Source organism: Hibiscus syriacus, unplaced genomic scaffold (genome assembly GCF_006381635.1).
Source record: "Hibiscus syriacus cultivar Baekdansim isolate YM2019G1 unplaced genomic scaffold, ASM638163v2 tig00002237_pilon, whole genome shotgun sequence".
In the NCBI taxonomy this organism is placed as follows: domain Eukaryota; kingdom Viridiplantae; phylum Streptophyta; class Magnoliopsida; order Malvales; family Malvaceae; genus Hibiscus; species Hibiscus syriacus.
This window is the reverse complement of record NW_024061918.1, coordinates 5,382,421-5,410,298: the sequence shown is the minus strand read 5'-3', so window position 1 is coordinate 5,410,298 and position 27,878 is coordinate 5,382,421. Positions and strand designations below refer to the sequence as shown.

The following is a 27,878-nucleotide window of genomic DNA, read 5'->3' as shown; positions in this document are numbered from 1 at the left end:
CGACCATTTTAAAACGATTTTAGGTGGGTCAGACACCATGTTACCTGATCTACGTTATACTAGAAACGTGTCGAGTTCGGGAGTTGGTTACATTCAAGGAAGGATTAGCACCCTTGAATCGCCCTTTCGGTACCAATTAATTTATCGGTTATCTTTAATTGCGAAAACTAAATTTAAATTTAAAGGCATTCGATTTGAATTGTTTACCTTTGATCATTTGGAATTTATCTATAAAGTTAAATTGTTAGAGAAAATAAATAAATAAATAAATACTAAATAAATAGAAAAATAATAGAATAAAGAGAAAAGAAAGAAAAAGGAAAAAATATAAACAATTATAAAATAAAAAAACAAATAAAATGAATCAAAGGGAAAATTAAAATAAATAAATAAAAATACAAAAATAATAAAATATTAAAATATTAAATAAACCCAAAAAATGAAATGAAATAAGATAAAAAAGAAAAAATAAGAGGTGAATAATAATAATTAATATATAAAAATGATAAAAAATATATATACAAAATTAGAAATAAAAAATGAATAAAAAAGGACTAATTTAAAAGAAAATGAAATTATAGGACAAAATTAGAAGTAAAATCATGAAAGAATTCGAATAAAGGGGCAAAACGAGTTCTTACAAAGCAAGAGTGACTAAAAAGGGAATTTACCCTTTTTTATTTGAAAAACACGCGGATCCTTATGGGATCCGCTCGGGTCGGGTCTATGCGATGGGCTAAGATATAACCCAAAAATGCCTGAAAACCATTTATTCTCACATCTCTCTCAAAATAAGCAGACCCCAAAACCTCTAAATGCTCTCAACCCAAAACCGGTTAGCCACCTTCCTCGGCCTATGTCTACCGTGTCGGCCACTGCCGGCGATGGCCGAAATATATAAACCCCCCACAAAATGCTCTCCTCCGCATCGTGAACCCAAAACCAACCTCTAAATCCCCAAATTACACCCCAGTAAGCGTAGATCTAAGACCAAACCTTCGGCCCCTCATCTTTTCCGGTGACCTTTCGTTTTTCTTAATGTGCTCCTGACGCGTACTATTTTTGTTGTTTTTTGTGTGTGTATGTTTGGTATTCGGCTATTGGTTTGGTTTCCTCGGTTTTTGGTGTTTCGTGCATTTTGTTGATGATGCTTTGGTACTGCTTTTCGTTTGCTCTGTTGAGCGATGGTTTTTTGTGGTGGTTGGTACTGTGATGGTGGTTGATGGTTCGAATCCTCTGTGGGTTCTCTGTGTTTATGCTTCTGTGATGTTCTGTTGTTGTTGGCTTCTGTTCTCTGATGGCTCACTGTTTGGTTTCGTTTGTTGGCCGTGATCCCCCCCATCGACGGTGGTACTGTGGTATTTATATAGCCCCATTGGGGGGGTTGTTTTCGTTCTTTTCGGTCTGTTATTTATTTGACCGGCTAAAACGGGATGGGTCAGTCCCGATTTAGCCGGGACTCGCTGCTCGTGGCCGGATACTTCGCATGGTCGCTCGGCGACTGTTGACCGTCTCTGTGCAGCGCCTGACGAACGTGGAATCCCTAGGTGTTGGGTCAGACACCTCAGGCTTTCCCCTCTAGGCCTTGTTATTTCTGCTGAACCTGACAATTTCTTTGGACTTAGACAACTAAACCCAAACATGTATCGGGCCTGAAAGAAAAAAAAATAAAAAACCAACAAATGAATAAATATAATAAACACATAAAGGAAATAAAAAAATAAAAATAATATAATTTTCAAAAATGTTTTTTCCTTTAAAAATTATATAATATATTTTCCAAAATGTTTTTGAAAACTATATTATATATTTTAAAAATGTTTTCAAAACTTATTTTATATGATTTCAAAATGTTTTGAAAAAATTATATATTATATATATGTTTTCAAAACCTGATTTTTTAAAAACTATATAATATATATATTTCCAAAATATTTTAAAAACTATAAGTTTTTAAAAATGTTTTTTTAAAAAGTATATAATATATATATTTTCAAAATGTTTTAAAAAACTATATATTATATAAGTTTTTTAAAAAAATGTTTTTTTAAAAACTATATAATATATATATTTTCAAAATGATTTTTCAAAAATATATATTATATAAAACCATTTTCAAAAACTATATAATATATACATTTTCGAAAATTGTTTTCTAAAAATTATATATTATATTTTGTCAAAAACATTTTCAAAAATTATATATATATATATATATAATAAATAATAAATATATATATATAAAAACAAAATAACTCTGGACGGAAATGAGTGTCTACAGCTGGCATCATTTTTCTATTTCTCTGATTGAGGTAGAATGAGCCTCACCAGCTTCAATGACCTTTTTCACTTGAGATTGTCGTGTTTGAAAATGTTTTTCTCTTTTCTTTTATTTTAGAAATGTGAAAAAAAAAATTGATGAATAAATTTAAAATTGTTTTCATTTTCTTCCGACTCATAATCAAAACAAATTGTAAAACAAGAGTTCACTCAATATCAAATAAGTCATATTTTCTTAATGCTGTTAAAAAGGCTTAGGTTGACGGGTATGTAATGTGTTTCGGGTTAATTTGGGGAGGTAATCTGTTTTAGGATGGCTTCTTGCATCCTTGATTCTGGTGTTTATTAATCTGATGCAGTAGCCGCTATGCTTATCTTTCGGAAATGTTAATTGGTTCCAAGCCCTCATGAGCGCCTTTGGACTGTGCAATGCTTTATAAAGAGATGTATAAGATCGTCTTTTGTGTAGTGGTTGACAATCTTCGTATTCGAGCCACCTTTTCAGGTTTTCAACTCAAATTCTCCTTTGGTTTCAAGACGTCATCTACAATTTTACGACTTGAACCCTTCTTTTATTATTTTTCTCTATCATACATTAAAGATTTTATAAAACTATTTTTGTAAATAAAATTAATCCTGAGGGGTGGAATAAATCTGGAGATAGTACTCCATTTAGAAACCCATGTATGATTAGAAGGGACTTTTCAGATCGTAATGTAGGCTAGGGCTCATGGTTATGAAAGAAATGGATAAATAGGCCCAAATAAGTATTTAAGGGTTATTGAACCAAGGATCAATTCGTCATGCTATCTTCAATCTTGTCTTGCTCGACTTGAATCTTCTCGCGTGTCTTTTATTCTCTTTTTATTTTCCTTTGGTGTTTTATGATCTTCGGGTGAATTGATTCTAGATCTTTGAATCGCCCGTCTTGAAGTATTAGATCTGTCTATTTTCTTCGTTCTTCTTTTTTTCTTTTTTTTCTTTTTTCTTTTTCTCTTTTTCTTCTGTTTTTTATTTCTTTTCTTTTTCCATTTTTTCTCTTTTTTCTCTTTTTTCATTCTTTCTTTTCTATCTTTTTTATGTCTCATTTTTTTTGCTATATATTTTCTTCTTTCTTTCTGTGTCGTCAACAAGATTTGATCTTCAAGCGCTTCGCATTTGGTCTACCTCACAGTATCTTGTTATTTCTCACTTTATTTCATCATGACTTACTTTTGTAGTGAAATCTGGATTGATGATCTTCACTCCTACGAGCAGATGTCTTTCACCTTTGCCCCTAGTGTGGAGAGTGATCCTTGGTTAAGGTTGAATCAGAAGAAAAAATACTATAGGCTCAAAATGGGACAATAAGGGATATATATATATATACATACATACATATTTTTGAAAGGATAAATGAAACAAAGTCATTCGTCGTCTCATACACAGAAGTCCTTGTAAAAGAGGTATCTCCAGGGGGACGAGTATTCAGGATTAATTTTATTTACATGAAAAAAATGTAATTAATGTATGATAGAATTATTTTAATGATTCTCTTTATTTCTTCTTCTTTCATTCGCTCCTAGTATGCCCCAATTATTTGATTTCTCTTGCAAAAGCATGATCGGTAACACTTCATCTTATCTTTCTTGCAGGAATGGTTCTCGTACACACGGCCATCTCGTACTTTATGCTTCTAGGTTTCATTGAAGTTGGGAAAAGAATGCTAGTTTTGTGTCTAGGAAGGGAAATGTGTGACTTTAAAGTCATAATTCTGAAAAAGGTAATGTTATGGAAAGGTTAGCTCAGCCTGGGAAGGTAAAAATATGGATTTTGGTGCATCGGGTAAGATAAGGGCATGACTTTATTGTTTCAGAGGGAAGTGATGTCAAGTTTTGGTCTCTGTTATTTCAAGCAGGAAACCAAGTAATGATTCTTTCGGCTTTGGATGGGGTATAGAATGTCTAATCTTGCCGCTTGTCAAAAGCATATAATTAATGAAGTTGTAAAAGAACTTTTAATTCAATTGATATTCAAAGAATTACGAGATTAAAACTTGATTCATTGCTCATAACCTTAGAAAACAACGTAAGTTCAATTAACAAAATATTTATTGAGAAAATAAAGAAATAACAAAAACACGTTCAAACATGACAAAGCCAGTGCAACAAGGTTCCACGGTGGGTGGAAGAACTTTTTAATTGGCCCCAGAATATCTCATTACAAGTTAAAGGTCAATACCTCTGGGTCAAAAAAATTTTGGACCTTGCTCTTCGGTGCCCCACAGATCTCAATGATGTGCCTCGAACTTTAGACGACACTGACATCACGACTTTAGCTCTCAATTCTTTTCTAAGTACGAAGGGATAACTTCAATTTACCATAAAAAGATTTCGTGGGTTACTTCGAGAATCTATGATTAATGCACGTTGAGATGCAATGTATATCATGCAATGTACGATGTATAAATGCTAATGCAAAGATGCACATGCAAATGCAACGAAGGTGTTGATTCCAAAGTAATCCTTATAAAACAACTTCCAAAGAACACACAATGTCTCAATACACCGAGATAGATGGAAACTACAAACCACATCACACTACTTGACTTCTTCGATTTTGATCGAACATGCAATCAAATAATCTTTTTTTATCCTTGGCTTGATGGAAAACTCCAATGCTTCGACTTCTTTTCCAAAAATGCATTTGTTGAACAACCATATATGAATAACATCATCCACTGTCTCGTGTTGGCTATCATTATTGCTTGATAACTTCAGACAGATTATTTCTTTTAGGCTAGTCGTATCAACATCGTTGTAGCACCCTTTAAAAGATTGTTTTACTGCATCATTTGATCTTCATGTATTCCAGCTTGATGTACCTCTTTAGTTGTTTTCTGGAGCACCCTTCTAGACCATTGATGCGTTTTTGCATTTCTATTATACCTCTTCGAGTGGCATTGTTGTATTGAAAGCCTTCTAATGCGACTATTAACTTGAGAATCAATACCTTCTATGACATGATATGTATGAAACATGTGTTATTTCCAAGGTAATTATCCTAGAACAACTTTCAAAGAACTCACAACGTCTCAATATGTCAAAACAGATAAAAAATATCTACCCCTTCGTGTGGCGTTGTCGTTTTAAAAGTCTTCTAATTTTGATAAATACCTCAAGTATTAACAACATGTTTATGCACAAAATAAAGCAACAGGACAAGGAAAAGATGTTAGAAAAAATAATAATCAAAGAGAGGAAATGTATGTCAGTGAAATATGAAAATATTAAATTCAACTGGTAAATGAACCATAAAATACAGTGAATAAAACACATAGAGGAAATTAAAACTCTAACTGTATAATTTCTAGTTCGCATGCAATTATTCAAAAATAATATATCGAATAAATTAAAAACGAAGGTTAGAGTTCATTTCTCCTTTGTGTACACTTATTTGGGTACCTATGGATAGAGTTTCAGCATGGTCTTAGATCGGGTGGGTTTCTACAGTTAACTATATGCAGAGTTTCAGTTCTAGGAGTAACGGTACTCGAATTGTCCTTGTTGATGCCCCCTAGGGCGAGCTAAACCCTTAATCCTCACCCATTATAGGCTTAAGTGGATCGAGTTCAATTCGAGAGGCCATGTTTCCCTATGCCTGACACGGAGAATAAATCCTCACGAAGAAATATGGCATATGAACCCTGAAAGCTATTTTCTAGGTCTGACACAGAGAATAAATTCTTACGAAGACGTCGCTTTCACTCCCATTTAAAGGTGAAAAAGCTCAATTATAGAGCTTATGTTATGCAATGCAAGTGTCGTGTGTGAGGAGAAATTCTCAAACCTTTGACAAACAACCACACTAAAATCGAGCTAAAATGAATCCAAAATTTCAATATATGAAAATCAATCAAGTACACACATTAATATACAATGATATAAAATTAAACAAAATAACAATTGAAAGGAATCAAAGGAATCGTAAATTAAATAAAACTGAATTCTCAATTTCTAACTATAGAGACAATATATAATCAATTTAGAGCTTGATCCACTAAATGGTCACCAGCGGAGTCGCCAAGCTGTCGACACTGTTTTTTCGCCCGGGCAGGGGAAAAATTGGTACGACTTGGGGATTTTTCTTCGAAAAGGTTTTGAAATGTTTTGGAGTCGTCATCGACCTTTTGAGTTAGGTAGGTCGAATACCTAAATATTTTCTTTTAAAATAGTTTTTAAGAAAACATCATTTTAAAAGATAAACTAGTCTACGTGTAACCAGAAATTCATTCTTTTTTTGTAATAAAAAAGGGGTTCAGGGATCGATTACGTGTGGGTAAGGATAAGCACTCCCACAACGCCCAAAATTGGTACCTCATCGATTATAAATTGTCTCTAATAGGGGAAATATAAGAATTCAAATATAAATTTAAGTTACGATCCTATTATTCCAGATTCAACCATACAATTTTTATTTAACAGGAAATTCTAAGGATAAATGAAAAATATTCTAATATTTACAATCGAAGAGAAAATAATCCCTAAAATATTTTAGAATGAATATTTCTCTTTCTAACTGAAACAAAAATAATATTATAATTTTCCCAAGAATTTGAGATTAAACAATTTGACTCAACCAAATAAAAAAATTAATCCAAATTACATATTTAATTCGAACAGATAAGGGATGTTCAATTATTTAAAAATATCGAGACATAATCCCTAATAAAATTAAGCGAATTGTCTCAATAATTTTAAATAAAAGAACATTCCCTTTCCCTTTAATCTTGATTAAATTAAACATGCTCTATTTTTTTAGGTTATTCTAGTGGGGTATTTATTTATTTTTAAAACATCAGAAAATGACATCTAGTTACTTTAAGATTGTTCCTTCTCAATATTTTAAAATAAATAAATAAATACTACCCTTAATCCAATTATGAAATCGGTTAAGTTATGCTTATGAAGCTTTCATACATATTCCAAATGTCTAGATCTATATGCATGAACAAATTGACCTGGAAAAGGAGGAAAATTAAGTATTAGCAAATTAAATGTAATATTACAATTAGGAATGGGCATGGAACTTGAACCCGACGGGTTCTGACCTGACCCGATCGATCGAAGTTTTTTAAAAAATTCGGGTTCGGGTCGGGTCAGGTTTTATATTAAAATATTCTGAGTCTGGTCGGAGTCGAGTTTAGGGTTAAAATAATCCTACCTGACCCAACCCGAATAGTTAATGCATAATTATTATTTTTTTACTTTTTTACTTTCCCTATTCCTACCCTAGTCGGAAACTTTCATGGTTCCTGAAGAAGGTGAATACAATTGGCAAGCATGTGATTACTAGGCCCAATCATGACAATGCTCAGATCTCCAAATTCCCTTTACTGTTTACTATTTAACTCCTTTAAATACTTTTTTTCACGTCCTCTCGCTTTTCCCCTCCTTTTTATTTTAATCCAAAATGCGGGACCAAGCGTGATATTAGGGCATGGCTTCCAACGATTATTATAGGTATTTTTTAAATTTTAAATTAAAAAATTTGTGGGTTTTAATAAATAAAAAATAAATCGGGTCGGGTTGGGTTTTTAAATTGTTTGTTGAGTCGGGTCGGGTCGGGTCGGGTGAAATTATAATTTCGTCGGGTTGGGTCGGGTTACAGGGTACCCTTTCTTCTCGATTCGGGTAGGGTGGTCCAAAAACCTGACCCATGCACATCCCTAATTACAATACATCTACTATGAACATAACCAAAGTAAAATCCTAATTTCTAAGCTTGATTCTAACGTTAATCTAATTTAAAACAAAAATCTAAGAATTAAAGCTATGGAAAAAACATTTAATAAACTTAATTGAAATAATTAAAACAAAAAATATATATAAAAAATAGAAAAATAACCACATAATATAAAAATAAAATAAACCTAAATCTAAGGACCTAATTGCATAAATATAAATAATGATGACTAAAATGAAATAAAATAAAAGTTAGTAGTTAAATAAGAAATTAAGAAGTGATTAAAATGAAAATCATAAAATAGGAAGAAGAATCTAACAGTGGCTAAAATGAATAAATGGAACAATCAGTGACTAAATTAAAATAAAATAAAACAGAATGATAAACATGCAATAAATTAAAAACAAAAGGTCCAGTGACAAAAATACAACAAATAATAAAACAACAGTTAAATTATAATGAATAAAATAGCAAAATAATGACCAAATCGAAAGTTAATAAAATCAATAAGCATATTCGAAACAAATAACAAAGTAAATGACCAGAGTGCAAAAGAAACTAAAATACGGGGAGCTTGAAGATGATTTTACCTTGATAGTGACCAAAGCGTAAAACACGCTAAAGCTGGGAGGACCTGGAATGCGATTTGACCCTAAAATAGATGAACAAAACAGAAAACTCCTAGAAACCGGGGATCTGATACGTGATTTACCTATACAACCAACATATTACCCCCATGTTTCATGTGAACTGCTAGAAGCTTGCCAAAGCTTCCACAAGCGCTTCGGTCGGCTGCTCACCGACCCTCACAAGCCAGCCACTAGGACGGTGGTCACCCTAAACCAACCGATGACCCCGACCACGATTGAGGAGGGTTGGTCGGACTCCTTGATCGGCCAAAACCTTCATTGTTCTCCTCTTAACTCACTCTTTCTCCTCTATTTCTTATCCCCATTCGGCGGCCGAGAGGGCTCAAAACCGAGCCTCAACGACGGTCACCACCTTGGTGACCATCCCTTGCTCCGACCGACAACTGAGCCAGTCGAGGGAAGCTAAAACGAAGGCCAAAGTAACCAAACTCTTCTCTCTCTATTTGCTTTTAACTAAAACCCCCACCAAGGACCCCTATGATCTCACCTCCGCCATCAACAATCAGTGCCTCATGGCCGTGAGATGGCCTCTCTCTCGCACGCCGGCCACCACTCAACGGTGGCCAACCCTATCTAGTACGAGAACCCCTGAAAATGAAGCAAAAAAACCCGAAAAAAGAAAGCAAAAATAGTAGACAAAAAGAAAGTCAGAGAGAACCTCTTTTCATTCCATATTTTCGAGGAAAAGCCCAGTAAAAGTTACATTGTTTGTTGGTTTTCCAGGTTTTATACCCTGTTATAGAAAAAAATAAAAAGAAAAAAATAAAAAGAAAAAGTTTGGTTCTCTGTTTGGTGGTTGGCAGGGCATGGTGGGAGCTGTTGATGGGAGAGAGGTATGGGCAAAGGTAAGGTTGCTACAGTCGGTTCACGTGGGGTAAAAATTGGTGTGTACAAAAGTTAAGTTATAAAGTCAGTCAAGAGTGAGTCTGTATATTTTTGAAATGTATTTAATTACTTTGAGAGGTCTCAGTTGTAAAGTTTTAAATTTTATTTTATTTCATGACTCATTTCAGTTGAATTGACTTTTAAATAGTTGTTTTAATATAAAATAAAGTCAGAAAGAAGTTGGTCAGCTACCTCGGTGGCTCCGTGTAGCACCTGGATCGGTCGACTGTGTGTCGTATTGGTCTAGGGTGTTACAGAACTACAATGGTGGAGTGCCATTCTGTATTCTGTTGTACTTCATTGACTTGTGTGTGGGTCTTGATTTCGGTGCTCCTTTTTAGGAGCTGATTTCTTTTGATGATTTATTAATAGAGTTTGATTAATGTTTAGTGAATTTTATGTGGAATGCTTCAAAAAGCACATTCAACCTGATAAACTTCTATTAGCTTTTCTTCATTTTTCTCCTTTTCCTTTGCCCTGCAACCTCATTTGAAGTTCATCTTGAAAATCGAAAAACCGTAGTTTCTTTTCTTGTATGAATTTCGAACCATTTGATTCTACTTAAATGTAAATTATGTAATTGTAAAGATAGGTGATATTTTACTTCTTCCAATCCATTGACAGAATTATGTTGGTTTTATTTTATTTGAAAGGTGGGTGGCAGCCCAGTGTTTTCTATCATCTCTACAATCAAGTCTCCTACATGTCCCTTGATGAGATTTCTCCCTTGACATTTAGCATCGGGAACACCATGAACGTATATCTGTTGTAGTCTCCTCCATCATCATCTTCCACACACCGGTGCAGCCCATCAATGCTCTTGGAGCTGCCATCACTGTCCTCGGAACCTTCTTGTATTCCAGGTTTGTGATCTTGTAACTATTTACTGTGCATGTTTGTAACGATTTTGTGACAGTTTTACATTTTAGAAAACCAGTTATTTTTGCATGACTGTTATCGGTTCTAGTTAGCTGGCATGTAAGATTTCACGAGTACTAAGTTAGCTACGAATCATGTAATCTTCTAGGTTTTTCCACTATGGTATGGGATATATTAACGGTGGATCTATATTTATTGATCAAAATCTCAAATGTCTTCGACCTTTCGTATCTTGGATCTGCCTGTGATACTTGAGTTCTACTGTAGAAAGTTGAATGACTTGCCAAGTATCTGAGAAATCTGTGGGTTGCTGTAGTTAGTGATAAAAGAAAATTATGCAAGTCTGCGCTACTAAGCTTCCAGTATGATAGATGGCATCGTCTGTGGTAGGTGGTTTCGATTAAACGGTGTCGACCTTATCATACGTGTTATCCTGCAAGCTTATGCATAGTCTATGCCTTGTGCCTTAGTCCAAGATGCTCATATTTCATAGTAAATAGTAGTATGATTCGCTCTAAATTCTTATATAGAAGTTTGTATCGAGAATGGTTTTCTGATTTCTGTAATCACACCTGTTCCTATTTTTGCAGGAAAAAGCACGAGGAAAAATGGGTTTCAAGAATTTTGATTCATCACATGTATCGTAGACGATGAGAAAAAAAGCAAACATAAACTGAAGAAAGTTGTGGCTCAGATGAGTTCATGTTTTAATGTTCTTTAGCATCAGATTGATGCTGGATTTTGGTGATAGTGTAGATATATTTAATAATGGTGATGATAAAGAAACAATTTAATGTTCTTTTTCGTTTATGTTTTAATGCGGCTGAGAATGTATCTGTTTGAATAATAAATTAAAAAAAAGAAAGAAATTGTTTTTGTCACTGCTGACATGAACAAGCATTGATGTTTGTTTATTCTATTTTTATATTTTCATTTTAAGCTTTATTATTTGACACTGAAATCTTGTGTTGCCTATAAAAGAAAACCAGCAAGTGACATGTGAGTAAGCGTCATTCATGCGTTGTATCAGAAAAATTGCATTAGCCAATTGCTTTGAATTCTCCATTATCATGTGACCCACGCCTCTTCGTGCACTCAAAGGGTTAATACATTTGTTCTAAAATATAATTAATATCCAACAGCTCTTCATTGGAATTTATGCAAAATTTTCAATAGAATATCTGAATTGCTTAAATATATAATTGAACAAAAAAAAATCACGTATAATAACAAAAGTATCTATAATTATTGTTTAAATAGTATTTTGATTCTAATTTTTTTTTTTTTTTGAAGTATTTTGACGCTCAATGCTCATTGTGGTAAAAAAGTTTCTCTGAATAAAAAACATTAGTCAAGGTGAACAGTCTAAAATAGAGACTCTTTTGCCCTAAAATGAAAATTAAAATGCTCGGGGTCAAAATACTCTAAAAATAAAGAATAATGACTAAAGTGATTAATTAATCAAAAATTAAAGGTCTTTTTATCTTAAAATAAAATATTTGAGACCAAAATGCTATTCTTGAATTTAAAAAGATTAAAATGAAAAGAAACCTTCAAATTTCTTCATTAAATAAAATATCTGATGATGAATGAGGATTATATAACTTCTATAAAAAAATGAGGATTATATAACATAAAAACTGTCAAACTTTCTGCAATTGTGTTCATACGTGTGAAACAAAGCAAGTAATACTTATTTAAGGAACAATTTGAAACACCATGAAATCATTTCTTTACAAACAAGGGATTGAGCAATTTATTTTCACGGTGGATGAAGAAAAACTAATGAAAAAAAAAGAAAAACATTAGAGCTATACCTCCAAATGCCTAATTGCTGTTTGAACATCCTTATCTCCTCTGCCACTGCAGTTAACCACAACTTTGGTACCATTTGGTAGAATTGGACACAGTTTTCCAGGTAAGCCAGTGCATGCGACGTCTCCAATGCTGGATTATGCCCTCCAGTCGAGATAATCGTTTGCATGCTGCATTACGACCAGTAAGGATCGATGGTAACTTACAAATAGTTCTATTAGTGATAAAGCTGACTGAAATGTGGAACTCAACGTATCAACTCAAGCACCACCGTGCAATCAAATGACAGACAAATATCCCACATGTATATGAAAATAGGTGAGATGGAAATGTTAGGATGTGCAAAAGTGTGACCGTAAATCATCACCTAAAGACCGATCGTATAATCAATCTCTTTAATAAAAGGAGAGAAGGATGCAAAAATGCTTTGACGTTCAAGAACGTTTTAAATGTAACGTTAATATCAGTCAAAACATTTTAAAGGAGAATATGTTAGATAAACTGCCCATCACAGAGAAAAGAAAATGAACTGTTGACAAGAAAATGTCGATGCTTTGACGGGCATTAGAAGATTGAAGAAACAAAGAGATGATTAGGTGAAAACAAACTGAAGGCTATGAAATATGTTTCTACACCATATGAAACTTCCCTAGGTCCTATGGATTATACTTTTTTATTAAGCATAAAAAAGACAAACAAAGATATGTGCAATGTTCTAATATGGAGTGGCAGACAGATTTTAGGGTTGAACAGAAATAATGTGCCTATATGAACAACTATTTTATTTAAAAAGAATACGCTTTGGTCTTCGGGTAGTTTCATACCTTCAAGTGCTTCTTCGTCTGTGACACTATGGTACTCAGCACGCCCTACATCTTTCAGAAAACTGTGCTTAGGCCCAACCCCGGGATAATCCAAGCTGATAGCCACAACAAAAAGTTTCCAAGTTATTCAAAACAAAACAAAACAAGCTATACATAAAAATGAATGAATTCACTATGAAATCTCAACCCTGCGCAAATTGAATGAGGTTCAACTATCTGTCCATCTTCATCCTGTAATAAGTAGCTCATAGCTCCATGCAACACTCCGACTTCTCCCTTGGTCAAAGTAGCAGCATGCTTGCCGCTATCCAAACCAAACCCTGCGGCTTCTATACCAATCAACCTAACATCCTTGTAGTTAACAAACTCATGGAAAAGTCCCATAGCATTTGAACCTCCACCAACACATGCAACCAATATATCCGGTTTCCCTCCCCATTTTTCCAGAGCCTGTTTTCTTGTTTCTTTACCAATCACTGCATGGAACTCTCTGACCATCATAGGATATGGATGTGGACCAGCAACTGACCCCAAAATATAACGAGTTGTCTCCGTATTGGTCACCCAATCCCGGATTACTTCAGATGTAGCATCCTTCAGCGTTGCAGTGCCTGAATGAACTGCTCTAACCTAGGTGGCAAAAGATGAAATTTAAAACCAAACTACACAAAAGCCAAATCAGCCAATCCATTGATAAGTTGATAAAGAATCTGCACTACAACACTTACCTCCACACCAAGAAGCTGCATTCTGAAAACATTAAGTGGCTGTCTTTCCATATCTTGAGATCCCATGTAAATGACGCACTACAAACCAAACCTTGCACAGACAATAGCTGTTGCACTTGCAACTCCATGCTGGCCATTTTCAGCAATAATCCGCTTCTTGCCCAAACGTTTGGCGAGCAATGCCTGAGCAACAGCATTATTGATCTTGTGAGCACCAGTGTGGTTAAGATCCTCCCTCTTAAGGTATATTTCTGGCCCTTCACCGTTAGGACTCTTGTATGCTAAGACAACCGCTCCGCGAAATAAAGTGGACTTTCCCTACCAACATAGTCTTTCAAAATCCCAGCAAGTTTTTCATGCAAATCATAAATAGTTTTCTTGAAAATTACTACTTCCAGTTCCAAAAACTAAATAGCTTACCACATTTCCTACATTTTTATGCTTTTGATCTAATTCTATATAAATTTGAATTTTATAACAAGAAATTCCATTTTTCCAAGGAAAGCAAAAGCCGTTGTCAAAAGTTACAATCAAAATCCGAACTTTTAAAATTGAAGTAAGAATGAAAAGATAATCATTTCCGTATCCTATCTATAAAGTCAACACATTTTCTTCAGCTAACCAATAATCAAATTCCTCGTAAAATAACGAACATTTCCCAAATTCCAACACAGAGCACATTAAATACCAAATCCAAACTAACTAAATACGTATTCATTAAATAATCACATATGAATGCGAGTAAGTTGGATCAATGACGGAACTAACCTGAAATTTATCATCTTCAGCGAGGGAATGAAAAGCAGTTTCCAGCTCAGAGAGATCATACATTAAGGTTTCAGGATATTTCCCGCCAAATTTTCCGAAACGACCGAACGAGTCAGGACGCTGCCATCCGGTCGGATCTGACTCCATTGAAACTGGAGCAACGGCGACTGCTTCTCTTCTTAACGTACAACTAATGGAAAAAGGCTTCACAGGTGTTCGCGGAGATGTAAATTTATTGATATTGAATGGAAATGTGAGGGAGGAGGAAAAAGAAGGAAGGGGATTGGAGAGGTTGATAGTGGCTGCGCCGGCCATTTTCGAGACTTAAATTTTAGGGTTTTTCGTAACAAACACCAATGGCCAATGTTAGCAATCTTGATATGTTAATCATAGTACTATACAAAAAATAGCATAAATCTTTAATTTAATTTTATCTTTATTAAAATTAAATTTACATTGAAATTAATAATAGGTATAGCACCAGTTGGATTGGTTTTTTGATCCACCTAAATTTAATATGAAAATAAAACAATTACACCCTTCACATGGTCTAATTCAGATTTAAAAAATTCACTCAATTTTAAAATAAAAACTTGTACTTAATTAGTGCAATAGTATGCTAAAAAAAGGTTTTATATAGAGTATCAAACTTGACTCATCATTTGGAGAATAATAAAAAGCTCGTTCACACTAACCTTGCAAATATGGATAGTGACATCATATAGGATAATGTCCATTGTGACGGAGCAAATATAGCAAGAGACAACAAATTAGAGAAGATTATGGAGGATTATTATCATATCTACTATGAACAACTATCCAACGAAGATTCCTTCTAATTGACGTGATTAAATATGATTGAAATTGACTTTCTTTAGATTAGGGGATTTTGTATTAATTGGGTTGATCTTACTATTGACGTAAATTGATCTAGATCATTGATTGAGAGGGAAATCAAGTATAAATAGAGTCTCTACCCTTCATTTATATATCTTAGAATTCTATTTTGTTCGACTCATTCTTAGTTGAGAGAGTAATAAAGCTCTAAGGCATTTACTTTTTTTCTCTTTGTTCTTAAGTTCTCTTTGTGTTGTTTGCCTCTCTTGATGGTTAGAGTAGCCTCCGTAGTGTTTACACTTCCACACACGTGTCCAACTTTGATCGTTTTCATAACCCTGTTGGTGTTAAAGCTTCTGCATCCATCGAAGCCTTGAGGGCTTGATGTCAGCCTTTTTTCAAGTTTAGATTCTCACAAGGCATGGTTTAAGGGTTACTTAAGAGCAGAATTGATTAAGAAGAGTCAAGAAGCGTCTAAGGTCGCACGTCCCGTCAGACCGAAACTCTGTGAACGCGACAAGATTGACACACATTTATTTGATAAAATAGAAATTTAATTAAAAATATAAATAGGAAATAACAATTATCGATAAATATATAAAAGTAACTTATCTTATTATTTTTGAGTTAAATGAAATTGAGTATTATTCACCCTAATATCAAATTCAAGTTTAATTTGATATTATCTTTTAAATAATTCAATTCAATTCAAACTCAAATTAAAAAAACTCAAGTTTATAAAATTTAATCAAATCAAAATTCATGAAATTTAAATCATAAATCCTTTCAATTAGAATCAACTTTTTTAGAATAGAGAAGACAACACAGATTGATAATGGAGTTACTATGGCCTCTGTCAATATTGAGGCCATCTGTAATTTTCAATTGTGTGGACCCAATTCATGTGTTTGAACTTGACTATTGGGATCACATCAACATGAGTGGGGTTCAGCCATTTAATAGCCCAATAACATCAACATTGTCAATTTGATTTAAGGGAGTATTATTCTCGTTGAGATACTAAATTTGAGCAGTCATTATTGTACTATATGTGTATTGTTAATAATCATAAAATAATACGAACAAATATTATTTTATAAACTCACTAATTATTTAAAAAATAGTAAATTATATTTTTAATACCTAATTAATATTTTTGTTCCATTTTAGTATTCAATTTTTTTCCTCAAATTCATATTTAATGTTTAGTTTTAGGTTTTATTTTAGTTTCCCGTCGTTAAAAACTTAACGATGATATTGACATGCCACCATAAGCATAGGGATGGCAACGGTGCGGTTTCGGGTCGGGGATTGGTCCCCCCGTCCCCGTCCCTGTTTAAAAAACTCTTACTTGTTCCCGCTTAAAAAACCGCGGGGATCCCTATCGGATAATCGGGGAAAACCGCGGGGAAATGAGTATCCCGTTTAGTATAAATGGTTATTTAAACGGGTATCGGGCCGGTATATATATTTAAATTAAATATATAAATATTATATATATATATATATATTTAAATTAAATTAAATTTATTAATATTACATATATATATATATATATAATAATTATTTTTAATATTTATCGGGCCGGGTATTCGGTAATCGGGGCGGGGATTACCAAACCCATCCCCGTCCCTATTTAAAGCATTCTATTTTTCCCCGTCCTCGTCCCCGAACCCGACCCGTTTAATTTAATTTTCGATTTTCCCCGATGAATTTGATTTTTTTTGCCATCCCTACATAATCATGGAATCAAGATTTCAACTTGAGGGGGCAAAATATAACTTTTCTAAAATTATGGAGAATTTCATAATTATCTCATAAATATTTAAATTTTGTATATAAACTAAATGTAAAAAAATTGCCGGTTTTGGGAGGGACACATCCCCTCCCATGCCCTTAATAGTTTCATCCATAATCATAAGGTAATATCTCGTTGTTATTGGAAAAAACAAAAAATATCACATTAGCAGTTTCGTCATTTTTATCAACTGGATACCAAATTACAACATACAATAAATGTTAGGTAAGATTTAAAAAAAAGTAGATTCTTAAATAAAATAAAATTAATAATTTAAATACTAAATATATAATTTACCAAAAAAAACCTAGTCTTCGAATCACGAAGACAATCGTCTATTAATCCAAAACCACCTGTTATCTGTATTCAAATAAAAACAAAACCATCCAATAGGTAGGGTTATCAGTATATTGAGTCAAGTTAAAATATTTTGAGTTATTCGAGTTGAAAAATCTTATTTTACAACTCGAAATTTACTTGAATTTTTTTATTCGTGTCGAGTTAAATTTTCGAACTTTTGTTTAAATTTAATTGTAAATATTTATAATATTATAATATTATTTGATTTTAATTTAAATATTATATATATATATATATATCTTCATATTTTTTCATATACAATACATATATATATATATATATTCATGTGTGATATAGATATATTATACAAATTCAAGAGACCCGACTCAAACTTAAACATTAATCTATTAATTACAAAGAATTTTGAGATATTCGAGTTGTATTTTACAACTCGATTTAAACTTAAATTTTTATTGAATCAAGTCGAGTTTATGAAATTATAACTCAAAATCACTTTGATTCAAGTTTTCTTAAATTGAACTAAATCGAAAAATCAATTTTTTCAAATCTAATTAAATTTTACTCACCCCTACGACAACATGTGATAGCTGCCATTACACCACCTCATCTCTTCTTCTTTGCAACATTGAGCCCATCAAGACTCAAATGCAACAAGTCCAATGACTCTTAGAACATTAGACCCAAAAACAAGGCATAGGTACGAGATACTGACGTTGAAGTTTTACGTTGAGAGATATAAATATCTACTATTTTAAGAATAATAAACTTATAAAATTTTAAATGATAAAATATATTATTAATTAAAAATAAAAAATATATACAAATTTAAAATTTTCAAAAAGGACAATGGTCCCCTCTCAACCCCTTCAATTTATTCTTGCTGACACCTACTACTACATTGTGATGAGTGACATAAGTATTATTTTAAATTATAATATTTTTTTATAGTTTGAGATTTTTATAAGATATTATTTGTTCATAATTTTTATTCATATATATATATATATATATATAATTGCTCGAATCTCGGGTCTAGAAAAAATAATATTTTCTTTTACTACAAAGACCCCTAATGAATTCTTAAACGATGTTACTTAGATTAAAAAAATCCTCAAAGACGAGCATGGCCCTAAAAAAAGAGGGGAAAGTTGGCTAGTAGCAGTATCCAATAGGAAACATAATAAAAAGAAAAGATACAAATCAATTTCAATTGCAATAGGTTATGGTTTTTCTTCATTAAAGAAGAAACCTAAATTAGGTTTAGTTGATGATAGGAACAGGAACATTGGGACCAAATAATTATATTTGAGGACCATCCACTTTATTCGGCATAGGAATGAACATATGATTTTATGTTGGGAAACGAATTTAAATTTTAGACGAATGAACTAATACTTTAGGGGTGAACTAAAATTTTAAAGGAACAAAATAAATTTTTTAAAAAAAATACATAAAAAATTTAAAATATATAATAATTTTAAATTTTAAGAGCTGCTCCATCCTGTTTCCTCTCGTTCATGCCTAGGCACACCCACAGTTTATGAAGTCAAGAGACATGATCCATGAAATACGGATTTTCTGCCCTACTTTTTTGACATTCTAGTCCCTCTTCACCCAACCATCACTACACCATTTAATTTATTACCTATTCTAGGTTGAGGACGGGACATGGTTCAAACCTAAGCATGATGTTTATAGGCTTAGAAAATCATACAACCCAGTTGTCATTATTTTAGTAACTTGTATCTAACTATATTTAATATTTTACGAAAAACATGATTTAGATTAAATATACCATATACAATCAAAATTATTGATAGTAACAAGGTGGTTGTATTGATCATGAACAATTCACTCTTTCTGATTTGAGCAGAGAGTTGATGTCGATCATTGATCAACCGTTAGTAAAATTAGTGTTAAAGATGTAATAGAGAGTAGCGATATCGAATTGATTTTTAAATATATATTTGAAAAAGAGGGAGGTCCTTTTCTCTGTCAATCATTGGATTTTATACATAGACCCTTCGTGTATATTAATGTCAGATTTAAGATCATCATTATCATTTGTAAGTTAATAATGTGTATAAATGCATTAGTCAGATAATAGATCCGATCCTGATAAATCTATTAGATTTATCGCATGTTCTTCTCAAAGTTTGATGGTCGACCGAAAGACTTCCTTCATGGAAGACTTTCTCCAAACATGATCCTAGCCGCGGAATTATGACTTCAAAAGAATTACATGTCCCGTAGATATAACAAAAATGAAAAAAAGAATCACACTATTACCTGGGTGCCATAAAAGTACATAAGCTGCTCATGGGACCATATATCCCTACCATTCACTAGGTTAAACGTCACGGTCTTAAATATGTAGAACATCAAACACCGCCATGACACAGATAAGGTAGTGCCCTTTTTAAGACCTCACTTTAACATAAAAAACCTCAATTTAAATTATGTAAGCCATTATATAGTTGGTTTAATTTTAATAATCGACCAGTACAAAAGATTCTCCATTACAAAGACCACGACAAGAAACCTGTATCTTAATGGATGGATAGAAGGGTGTTGGAGTGCGGTAGCCCCTCTAAAATTTTTAGATTTTCTTATATTTTAGATTTTTTTTGAATTTTTTCTAATTTCACATCTCCTAAAATTTATATTTCCGCATCTTCTAAAATTTTTAATATAACTTCTTAAATTCACACCCCCTAACGTAAACTTTTACGCCTATCCCTAAGTATCTTGTATGATCTCTTAGAAATTGCCCCTACAAACATCACAATTACTTCGATTTGCTTGTCTCATGGCATCATTAGTACATGTCCACTCTAAAATTCGAATTTTCTTCGATTAATTATTTATTTTATTGATGGTGTCTACTCTGAAATTTGAGTTTTCTTTGATTAGATATATATTTTATTGACAGTGTCCACCTTAAAAATTTTATGTCCATCCATTTAAAAATTTATATTGTTTTTTAATAGAAGTCGCTAGTATTATTAAAAAAGTGAAAAATATCCTAAATTATAATAAGAGTTTACAACTATCATAGTAAACTAAATACATAATTTGGACTTTTCTTATAACATAAAAATCAGCCACTTTAGATCATATAAGGATCATACATGGAAAAGGTTAAAAACCTAACCAAGAGACTTGAACAAAAATATATACGAATAAATCTGATTACATCAGCAAACGAACCACAAAAGGGAATTAAGTTATTGAAAGATCACCGAGAATGCAGATCAGAGTCGAGTGTCATGAAAAATTATCCACAAATGCAAAATCACGCATCCAAATTCAATCTAAAGGTTCATAGCAGGGAAGATCAACAAATTTTCAAATAAACACTATATTGATCAGTCTTGACATCGTCAAATACAACTATGAGAAAACATAAATAAAAAAAACAGACAAACGATCAAGAAAAAAAATTGAAAAACATGCCACAAAAACAGAGATAAATGTGTCACAAAGACAGAGATAAACATGCCACAAAGACAGAGATAAACATGTAACACATACATAATTATTTTTATTAAAAAAAAAGAAAAAAAAAAGAAAAGAATATCGGTAGTCGACAATCAACATTAAACCTGGTGCCGCCGCAGGATAAAGAAAATTGAAGAAGAAAAAAAGTTAATATGATTTATGAAAAACAATACAAACTTAAATAGAAAAAAAGAGAACAAAAATTTATATTGTTAACAATGTACCCATCCCAAAAATATATTTATGAATTCATCATCGGTCACTACACATCTACTTTCCCCTTTACTTAAAGATTTTAGTTATCATTCTTTATATTTCCATACCATATTTTCTTCGATTTGAAAGGGCATTAATATGACAAGATGAACCAAGAAGGTGTTGTGGGTAATATAAAGCCACTTGAAATTTTATAATTTCATTTTTCTTAAATTTCTAATATAATCTCCTAAATTCGTACCTTGACATAAATTCTAACATCTGTCCATGAAAATTATACACGTCCGTATTAATTTCAAAACTCAAACAGGAGCAGTACGGTGAAAAAAATCTTCATAGTTCATTTATGTAAGCTTATCAGCAGTAGGTAACTGACAATACAATGCACCAAATAGCTTTAAGATAAAACCAATGTAATGTAGTTGAAGTAAAACAGGCACTGTTAGTTAGGAGCTTAAATGTTCAATGTAGTTCACTTTAAATAAAGAGAGATCGAAAGCATACGATAGACCAAACAACCAGTGGAAACACCAAGAACAAAGGATGCAAAGATCAAAAAGCAGTGGCCAAAATGTTGCAGTTGAAGTGGCTGCACATCGCCCTGTTGAAATAGGTACCAAAGGAACTGTGGGATCCTTGTTACTGCAAGAGATCGACTACTTCAACCGGCTCAGGCTCGAGATACGCTGTCGGGATTGCTCGAACAAGCCTCGTTGTAGATCTATTGTTGGACCGGTTGTGGCAGCTGAAAAGAAGAAGAATAGAGGCAGCAAACTTGTAGCAAGCATTTGTTCTATGGTGGAAGTATCGGAAAACAGGCCGGTCGGGGTTTCAGGTTTCGGATATAGGAACCTGAAATCGGATTCGAAGAAGTTTCAAGACTAGATGATGCTCTCGGAGAGCTTGGAGAATCCGAGCTTCTTGAGACGATTCGTTATCGGACTCGCCCATGCTTGATCCGAATTTCCACATTTTACGTCCACAACTTCAACAATGTTTGACACTTTCTTGTCACTTTTCTGTCTGATAGGAGTTCTTTCTAATGCAACATTTTCGGAGCCAAGCATTGGCATCTGATGCACGTTTTTAGAAAAGCTTCGTGTCTTCTGAACAGAACCTTGGAGGCTTTTATAACTCGTGCCGCTATGAACGCCGCTGGTGCCGACTCCATCCGATGATTTCCTCAGCTGTAAACGTCTCGGAATCGCAGATGAACCATCAACTGATGTAGCCAGAGACTTGTGTCTAAGAGATACAGGTGTTTGCTTTGGTGTTTTAATGGAGTCCAGTTCCCTTGTCATCAGTGAACTGATTGTCCCTTTAGTTCCCACCTTAATTGATCCTCCACCACCTCCATTGATAGCTTCTAGTTCCTGAACCATGTTTGATGTTTCCTTTACAATTATATGATTATTGTAAGCCTGTTTTTTTGCCAGACATTTCAATGAAGTCAAAAATCCTGTCATACAACAACAAAAATGAATAAAAAAATGAAATTAGTATATACTTGAGTAACCATTGAGGAATTTTAACAAACAGATAGGTTACGGGGTCGAATCTCAACATCTGCAACAATTTTACATATCCAAAACTTCATTTGTAATATGAATATGAAACATCAGATTATGAATCAAACCCTTAAACAGTAAACCAAAATTTCAAGTTCTTGCATCAAATCTCATCACAAAATCAAAATCATAAACCAAAAGGAAATCCCATCAAGAATCAAGCAGAAACGGGGTCAAATCCAGAAAAATCAAGAAAAATTACAAATAACAAAAGTATCCAACTTTTCGAAGGATTCAACATCATAATACTATGACAGACCTTTCCAATCACAAGCAATCATTACAAAATCACAACAGAAGTTCATAAAGGGCTGAAATTTAAAAGCTTACCCTTTTATGTACAAACTACAAAATAAAACTAGGAGGGTGAACTCAGCAACTTTGAAGATGACTCATCGAACTGAATCTGACCCCAAAAAACAACCAAAAAGTGAAGCTACACTACATGAAAACAAAACCCACCGAGGATTTCAGATCTTAGGACGAAGATCGGTGTGTTTTGTATTATGTCGCCTTCAAAACCATATCTAATCTTCCTTGCTTTTGAAATCTAACCTATTTTGCAAAAGTGTTTGTGTCTTTATCTGTAACTTGTCAGAAGGTCAACCAGCACCAATCATCGTGCAGTAAAATCTGACACCCACATGTTTCGAGAGAATGGTAGTTTGCCACGTATATATTGATATTATATAATTTTATAAAAAAATCATAAAAATAAAAAGTACCCATTTCTAAACTAATCACATCAAAAAAATCTATCATCTTTCTTCTTTAATATAAGGTCTGTAAACGAACCGAATACATACGAACGGATGTATATTCATGTTTGTTCATTTAATAAATAAATGAATATAAACAAACACGAACATAAACGAATAAATTTTTTTTTGTTCATGTTCGTTCATTAAAGAATATAGTTTGTTCATGTTCGATCATTTAATAAATAAACGAACATAAATGAACACGAACATAAACGAACATAAGCGTTGGAGACCCTACCTTTCATTGTTCTTTTATGAAAAATAGTCGACAATGCAAATCAACCAAATCTACAGTGATAAATAGCATAAGAGCTGATTAACAGTGATGAAATGTTTGAAGATATAAGATATTTCGATCGATCTTTTAAAGATATTAAATGATTCACACGACTTTAATTTAACGCTATAACATTTATCTTAGTGGCCCATGATTACATATGAACAATCATTTTTCACTACGTTATTCTAATAAATTCGTCGGCTAAAATATTTGTGACATCAATGTCAAACTTTAGTGAGATTTGTTAATAATGGTATTTTCCGTTGGCAGAGTAGAAAATTTAACAGCATGAAGATTTCGAACGGTACAAATTGGACTACAAGGCAATAACATAGACCCGAAATCCCTCAGATGCTACATATTGTAACTGATATTATTGTTAAACCACTATTCAAATTTTTAACGTACCTAAAGTCTACTCCACAACTAAAGGTCACACAAGAACTATGAAAACAAAAGTTCATTGTCAAAGTGTATTTTCTACTTATTAATGAGTTCTTCCTGGAAAACCAATTACTTCCGCTATTACATTTTTTTCAGAAATTGCATAGAAATCTTTGTTTGATTTTTTTGGCAAATTCTATATATTTTTCTCTTTACTGATGGTCATATAGTTCCGATTGTTACCCTTAGCTTCCCATCTATTTCTAGAAAGAAGTATGATGTTTTCTTGAGTTTTAGATGTGAAGATACCCGCAATAACTTTACATATCAACTATTAAGCCAAATAAAACAAAGAAAGAGATGAAAATAGACATGTAAAACTTCATATTGCACTATAATATAACTTGTTTTGAAGCTTTCATCGATCGTCTCCACTCTCCAGTGAACACTAGCGTTTGGGAAAAAAAGTGAGAAAATTAATATAGGAGCGAGGTGCCTCACGGGTTAACATATTAGATTTAATCTCCAAATAAAATTGGATTAATATGGAGTTGGTCATCAGAATATCATATTAATTAATATTTTTAAGATACTTACAAATTGATCACTAAAATTGATTTAAGAATATTAGGTTAAACATAAATGAACGAACATAAATGAACATAACCGAACGTTCACGAAGGTAAATGAACGAACGAGACCTATGTTTGTGTTCGTTCATTTAATTAAACGAACACAAAATCTTATTCATGTTCGTTCATTTAATAAATAAACGCACATAAACGAACTTCCCGCCGCATGGTTCATGAACGGTTCGTTAAACGTTCAGTTTATTTACAGGCCTACCTAATATAATCTATCTTTCTCTTTATTTATTTCTTTTAAGTTGATTGGTCATCGATTTTTTCTACTGAAGGTGTAAATTTGTTGTTCTTATTCCTTTAATAAATTTATCGAATATTTATTATTTTATTAATTAATTGTATTATTAATTTTTAGTAGTTATAAAATGAAAGACGGAAAATATTACGATTAGATGTAAATAATATTTTGAGGCATTTGGTCGATATGGTAAAAATATTAATTTATGTTATTTTAATTTTTTCATATTTTATTTATTTCAATAATTTTTTTGAATATTATTTCAAATTTTAATTTGTATAATGTTTATTAATTAACAAAATGATCGTATATTAGAAGTGTTTATTCAAAACAATAAGATGAACACAATGTGTCTTATCTAGAGTTATTTATCTGAGGTCGAATTTGGTTACATAGCCAAAATTGTTGGAGGCTGTAAACTTGAACCCACCCTCATTTCTGCACTAGTTGAGAGGTAGAGATGAGAGAAACACACATTCCATCTTCCACGTGGGGAGTGCACCATTACTCCAGAGGATGTTTAAATGTATTTGGGGCTTTCGCATTTGGGGCTTTCGGTAGATTGAACTGTTATTTGTGATGTGGCGGATGATAATTAACATTCTCTGTGCATTAAGTATCTTAAAGCTTCTTCGATGGAGTTCAACTGTGGTTGAATAACGTTATTATGACTGCAATCCACTTTTCAAGAGTTGAACAAAAGGTGTTCTGATAATGAGGCAAAAACATTTTCTCGGATATACATATTATGAATCATAGGAGGGATCTTGATGCTCGAAAAATATCGTAACCAAGTTCAGTGTATGTGGTTGCATCACCTCATTGATTTTGAAGTAACCAACACATTGAGTTAAGACTCTGTAGTTATGGGATTTCTGTTTTGAGAAATGTATCGGGTAACGAATTATAGTAAAACTACTATTGACATGTGTCTCATTCTTCTCAAATCATAGGCGTGGTATCACATGTCTTTTTTTATGTTTGATCGTAAATGAACCATTTGTCTTCATGTTATTATTAAGGTAATTTTAATACTGAATTTATTTATAAATGAATTCGGTACTCTCTGAAAAATGGGTTGTATTTCTGCTATTGTTTATTATAATTGAAAAATTCGACAATCTGAAGAGGGATTTGTTTTTTAATCATATCATTATATCACTTAACCTTCAAGAGAAACATCACTCTTAAGAAGTTAATCACAAAAATTTCTTTAAAAGTTCATGTTGGAAGTACTAGAAGACTATCTTCACTTCAGTACATATTTTCTACTAAATTTTTTCCCATTAACATAGACATCATTTGATATCTCCGACGATGATAATGTTGCTATGATGGTTGATGCTAAGAATGAAAATTCAGAAACTATTACGAAAATGTAAGCTACATTTGTTAAAGTATGTGCGATTCATGGTATGTCATTATACTCTTACTATAGGTTGGCTCATCAAGTTGACAACACAACTAAAATAATTTGTTATGATTTCTTATCATTAATGATAAATCCACCTCCTAGTGGCATGGCATCAAGTTTAATGAGGAGGTATTAATCAGAAATTACTTACGATCTCTACTGAGGTGGCTCCACGAACAATATATATCGCAACATCCCTTTCAGTTCAAGGGGAAAACATTCATCTGCCAACTTTTTTGACCTCAACATGGAAATGCCATAGACATAACAGTCTGTTTAATACTTATATGACACTATACCTTCAAGTTCCAGGATAAGGCATTCATCTGTCAACTTGTTCGATCTCAATATGGAGATGCATTCTACACAACAATCTGTTCAAAACCCATATGACACAATGCCTTCAAGTTCAAGGGGAAGACATTCATATGCCAACTTGTTCGTCCTGAACATCAGATTAATAGAGGAACCCTCATATGCACCAGAAGAATCACTTCGTGAGCCACATGCGGATGGTGCTGAGACATGATTAAACGTTAAAATCGAATCACCGTAATTTAACATGGACTCATCTGATGATAGTGCAGATTTAGTTATCATAAATAAGACACAAATTGAGCCTCCAACACATATGTATGAAACTAACTTTGACGCAATGTACGAGCCAAAATTTTCGGTTATGCATAATGTTGGAGACTATAGATTTAAATCAACAGTCAATGATGGTCCGTTATATATTGGAATAGAGCTCACATATAAATATGAAGCAATGATTGCAGTTAAGAATTACAATATTCATAATTCAATTCACTCTAGAGTCAATCGATCCACTATCGAAAAATATGTTTGCCACTACGTCTAACGTGATAACGGATGTAACTGTATGATTCATGTATCAAAGAGGAAAAGGAATAAAAAATATAGGAACTAACAAGATACAACGATCCTTATACATGTTGTGTAAGAGGGATCAACTATGACCATTCAAACTTGGATTCCAACATTACATGTCAAGCCATCACGCCCATGGTCAAAGCAAGCTCTCACATAGCTATTGGAGTGCTGATTTCTGCTATATAATCACAATATGAATACACCATCTCTTACAGAATAACATGGAAGACAAAACAAAATGCAATTATAAAACTTCATGACGAGTGAGATTCTTCTTACAACGAGCTACCCAGTTAGTGTAAAGTAATGCAAATACTGAATCTCGGGACAATAGTTGAGTTTGAAACTCACCATGCATACGAGAATAACCGAGTGCTTTAGACCAATACCATTTATACCATCTTTTTTGGAGTTATCCACAGTGCATTAATGTAGTCAAATACTACAAACTGGTGGTCCAAATTGATGG

The 27,878-nt window shown here is 32.8% G+C and overlaps 1 protein-coding gene and 2 pseudogenes across 1 annotated transcript; 1 reads left to right on the top strand and 2 right to left on the bottom strand.

The window, feature by feature from the left end:
- The window catches only part of LOC120140314, a 38,189-nt pseudogene extending 27,117 nt beyond the window's left edge, over positions 1–11,072 (top strand).
- A 1,215-nt stretch (positions 11,073–12,287) lies between these two features.
- Positions 12,288–14,868, bottom strand: LOC120140303 (annotated as a pseudogene).
- A 6,754-nt stretch (positions 14,869–21,622) lies between these two features.
- LOC120142405 lies at positions 21,623–23,345 on the bottom strand. The gene is made up of 2 exons (XM_039157114.1): positions 23,125–23,345; positions 21,623–22,685 (listed from the first exon to the last, which is right to left on the bottom strand). Exon 2 carries the CDS (start codon positions 22,606–22,608, stop codon positions 22,108–22,110), a length of 501 nt encoding a protein of 166 aa, XP_039013045.1. The 5' UTR covers positions 22,609–22,685; positions 23,125–23,345; the 3' UTR covers positions 21,623–22,107.
- Positions 23,346–27,878: the final 4,533 nt, after the last annotated feature.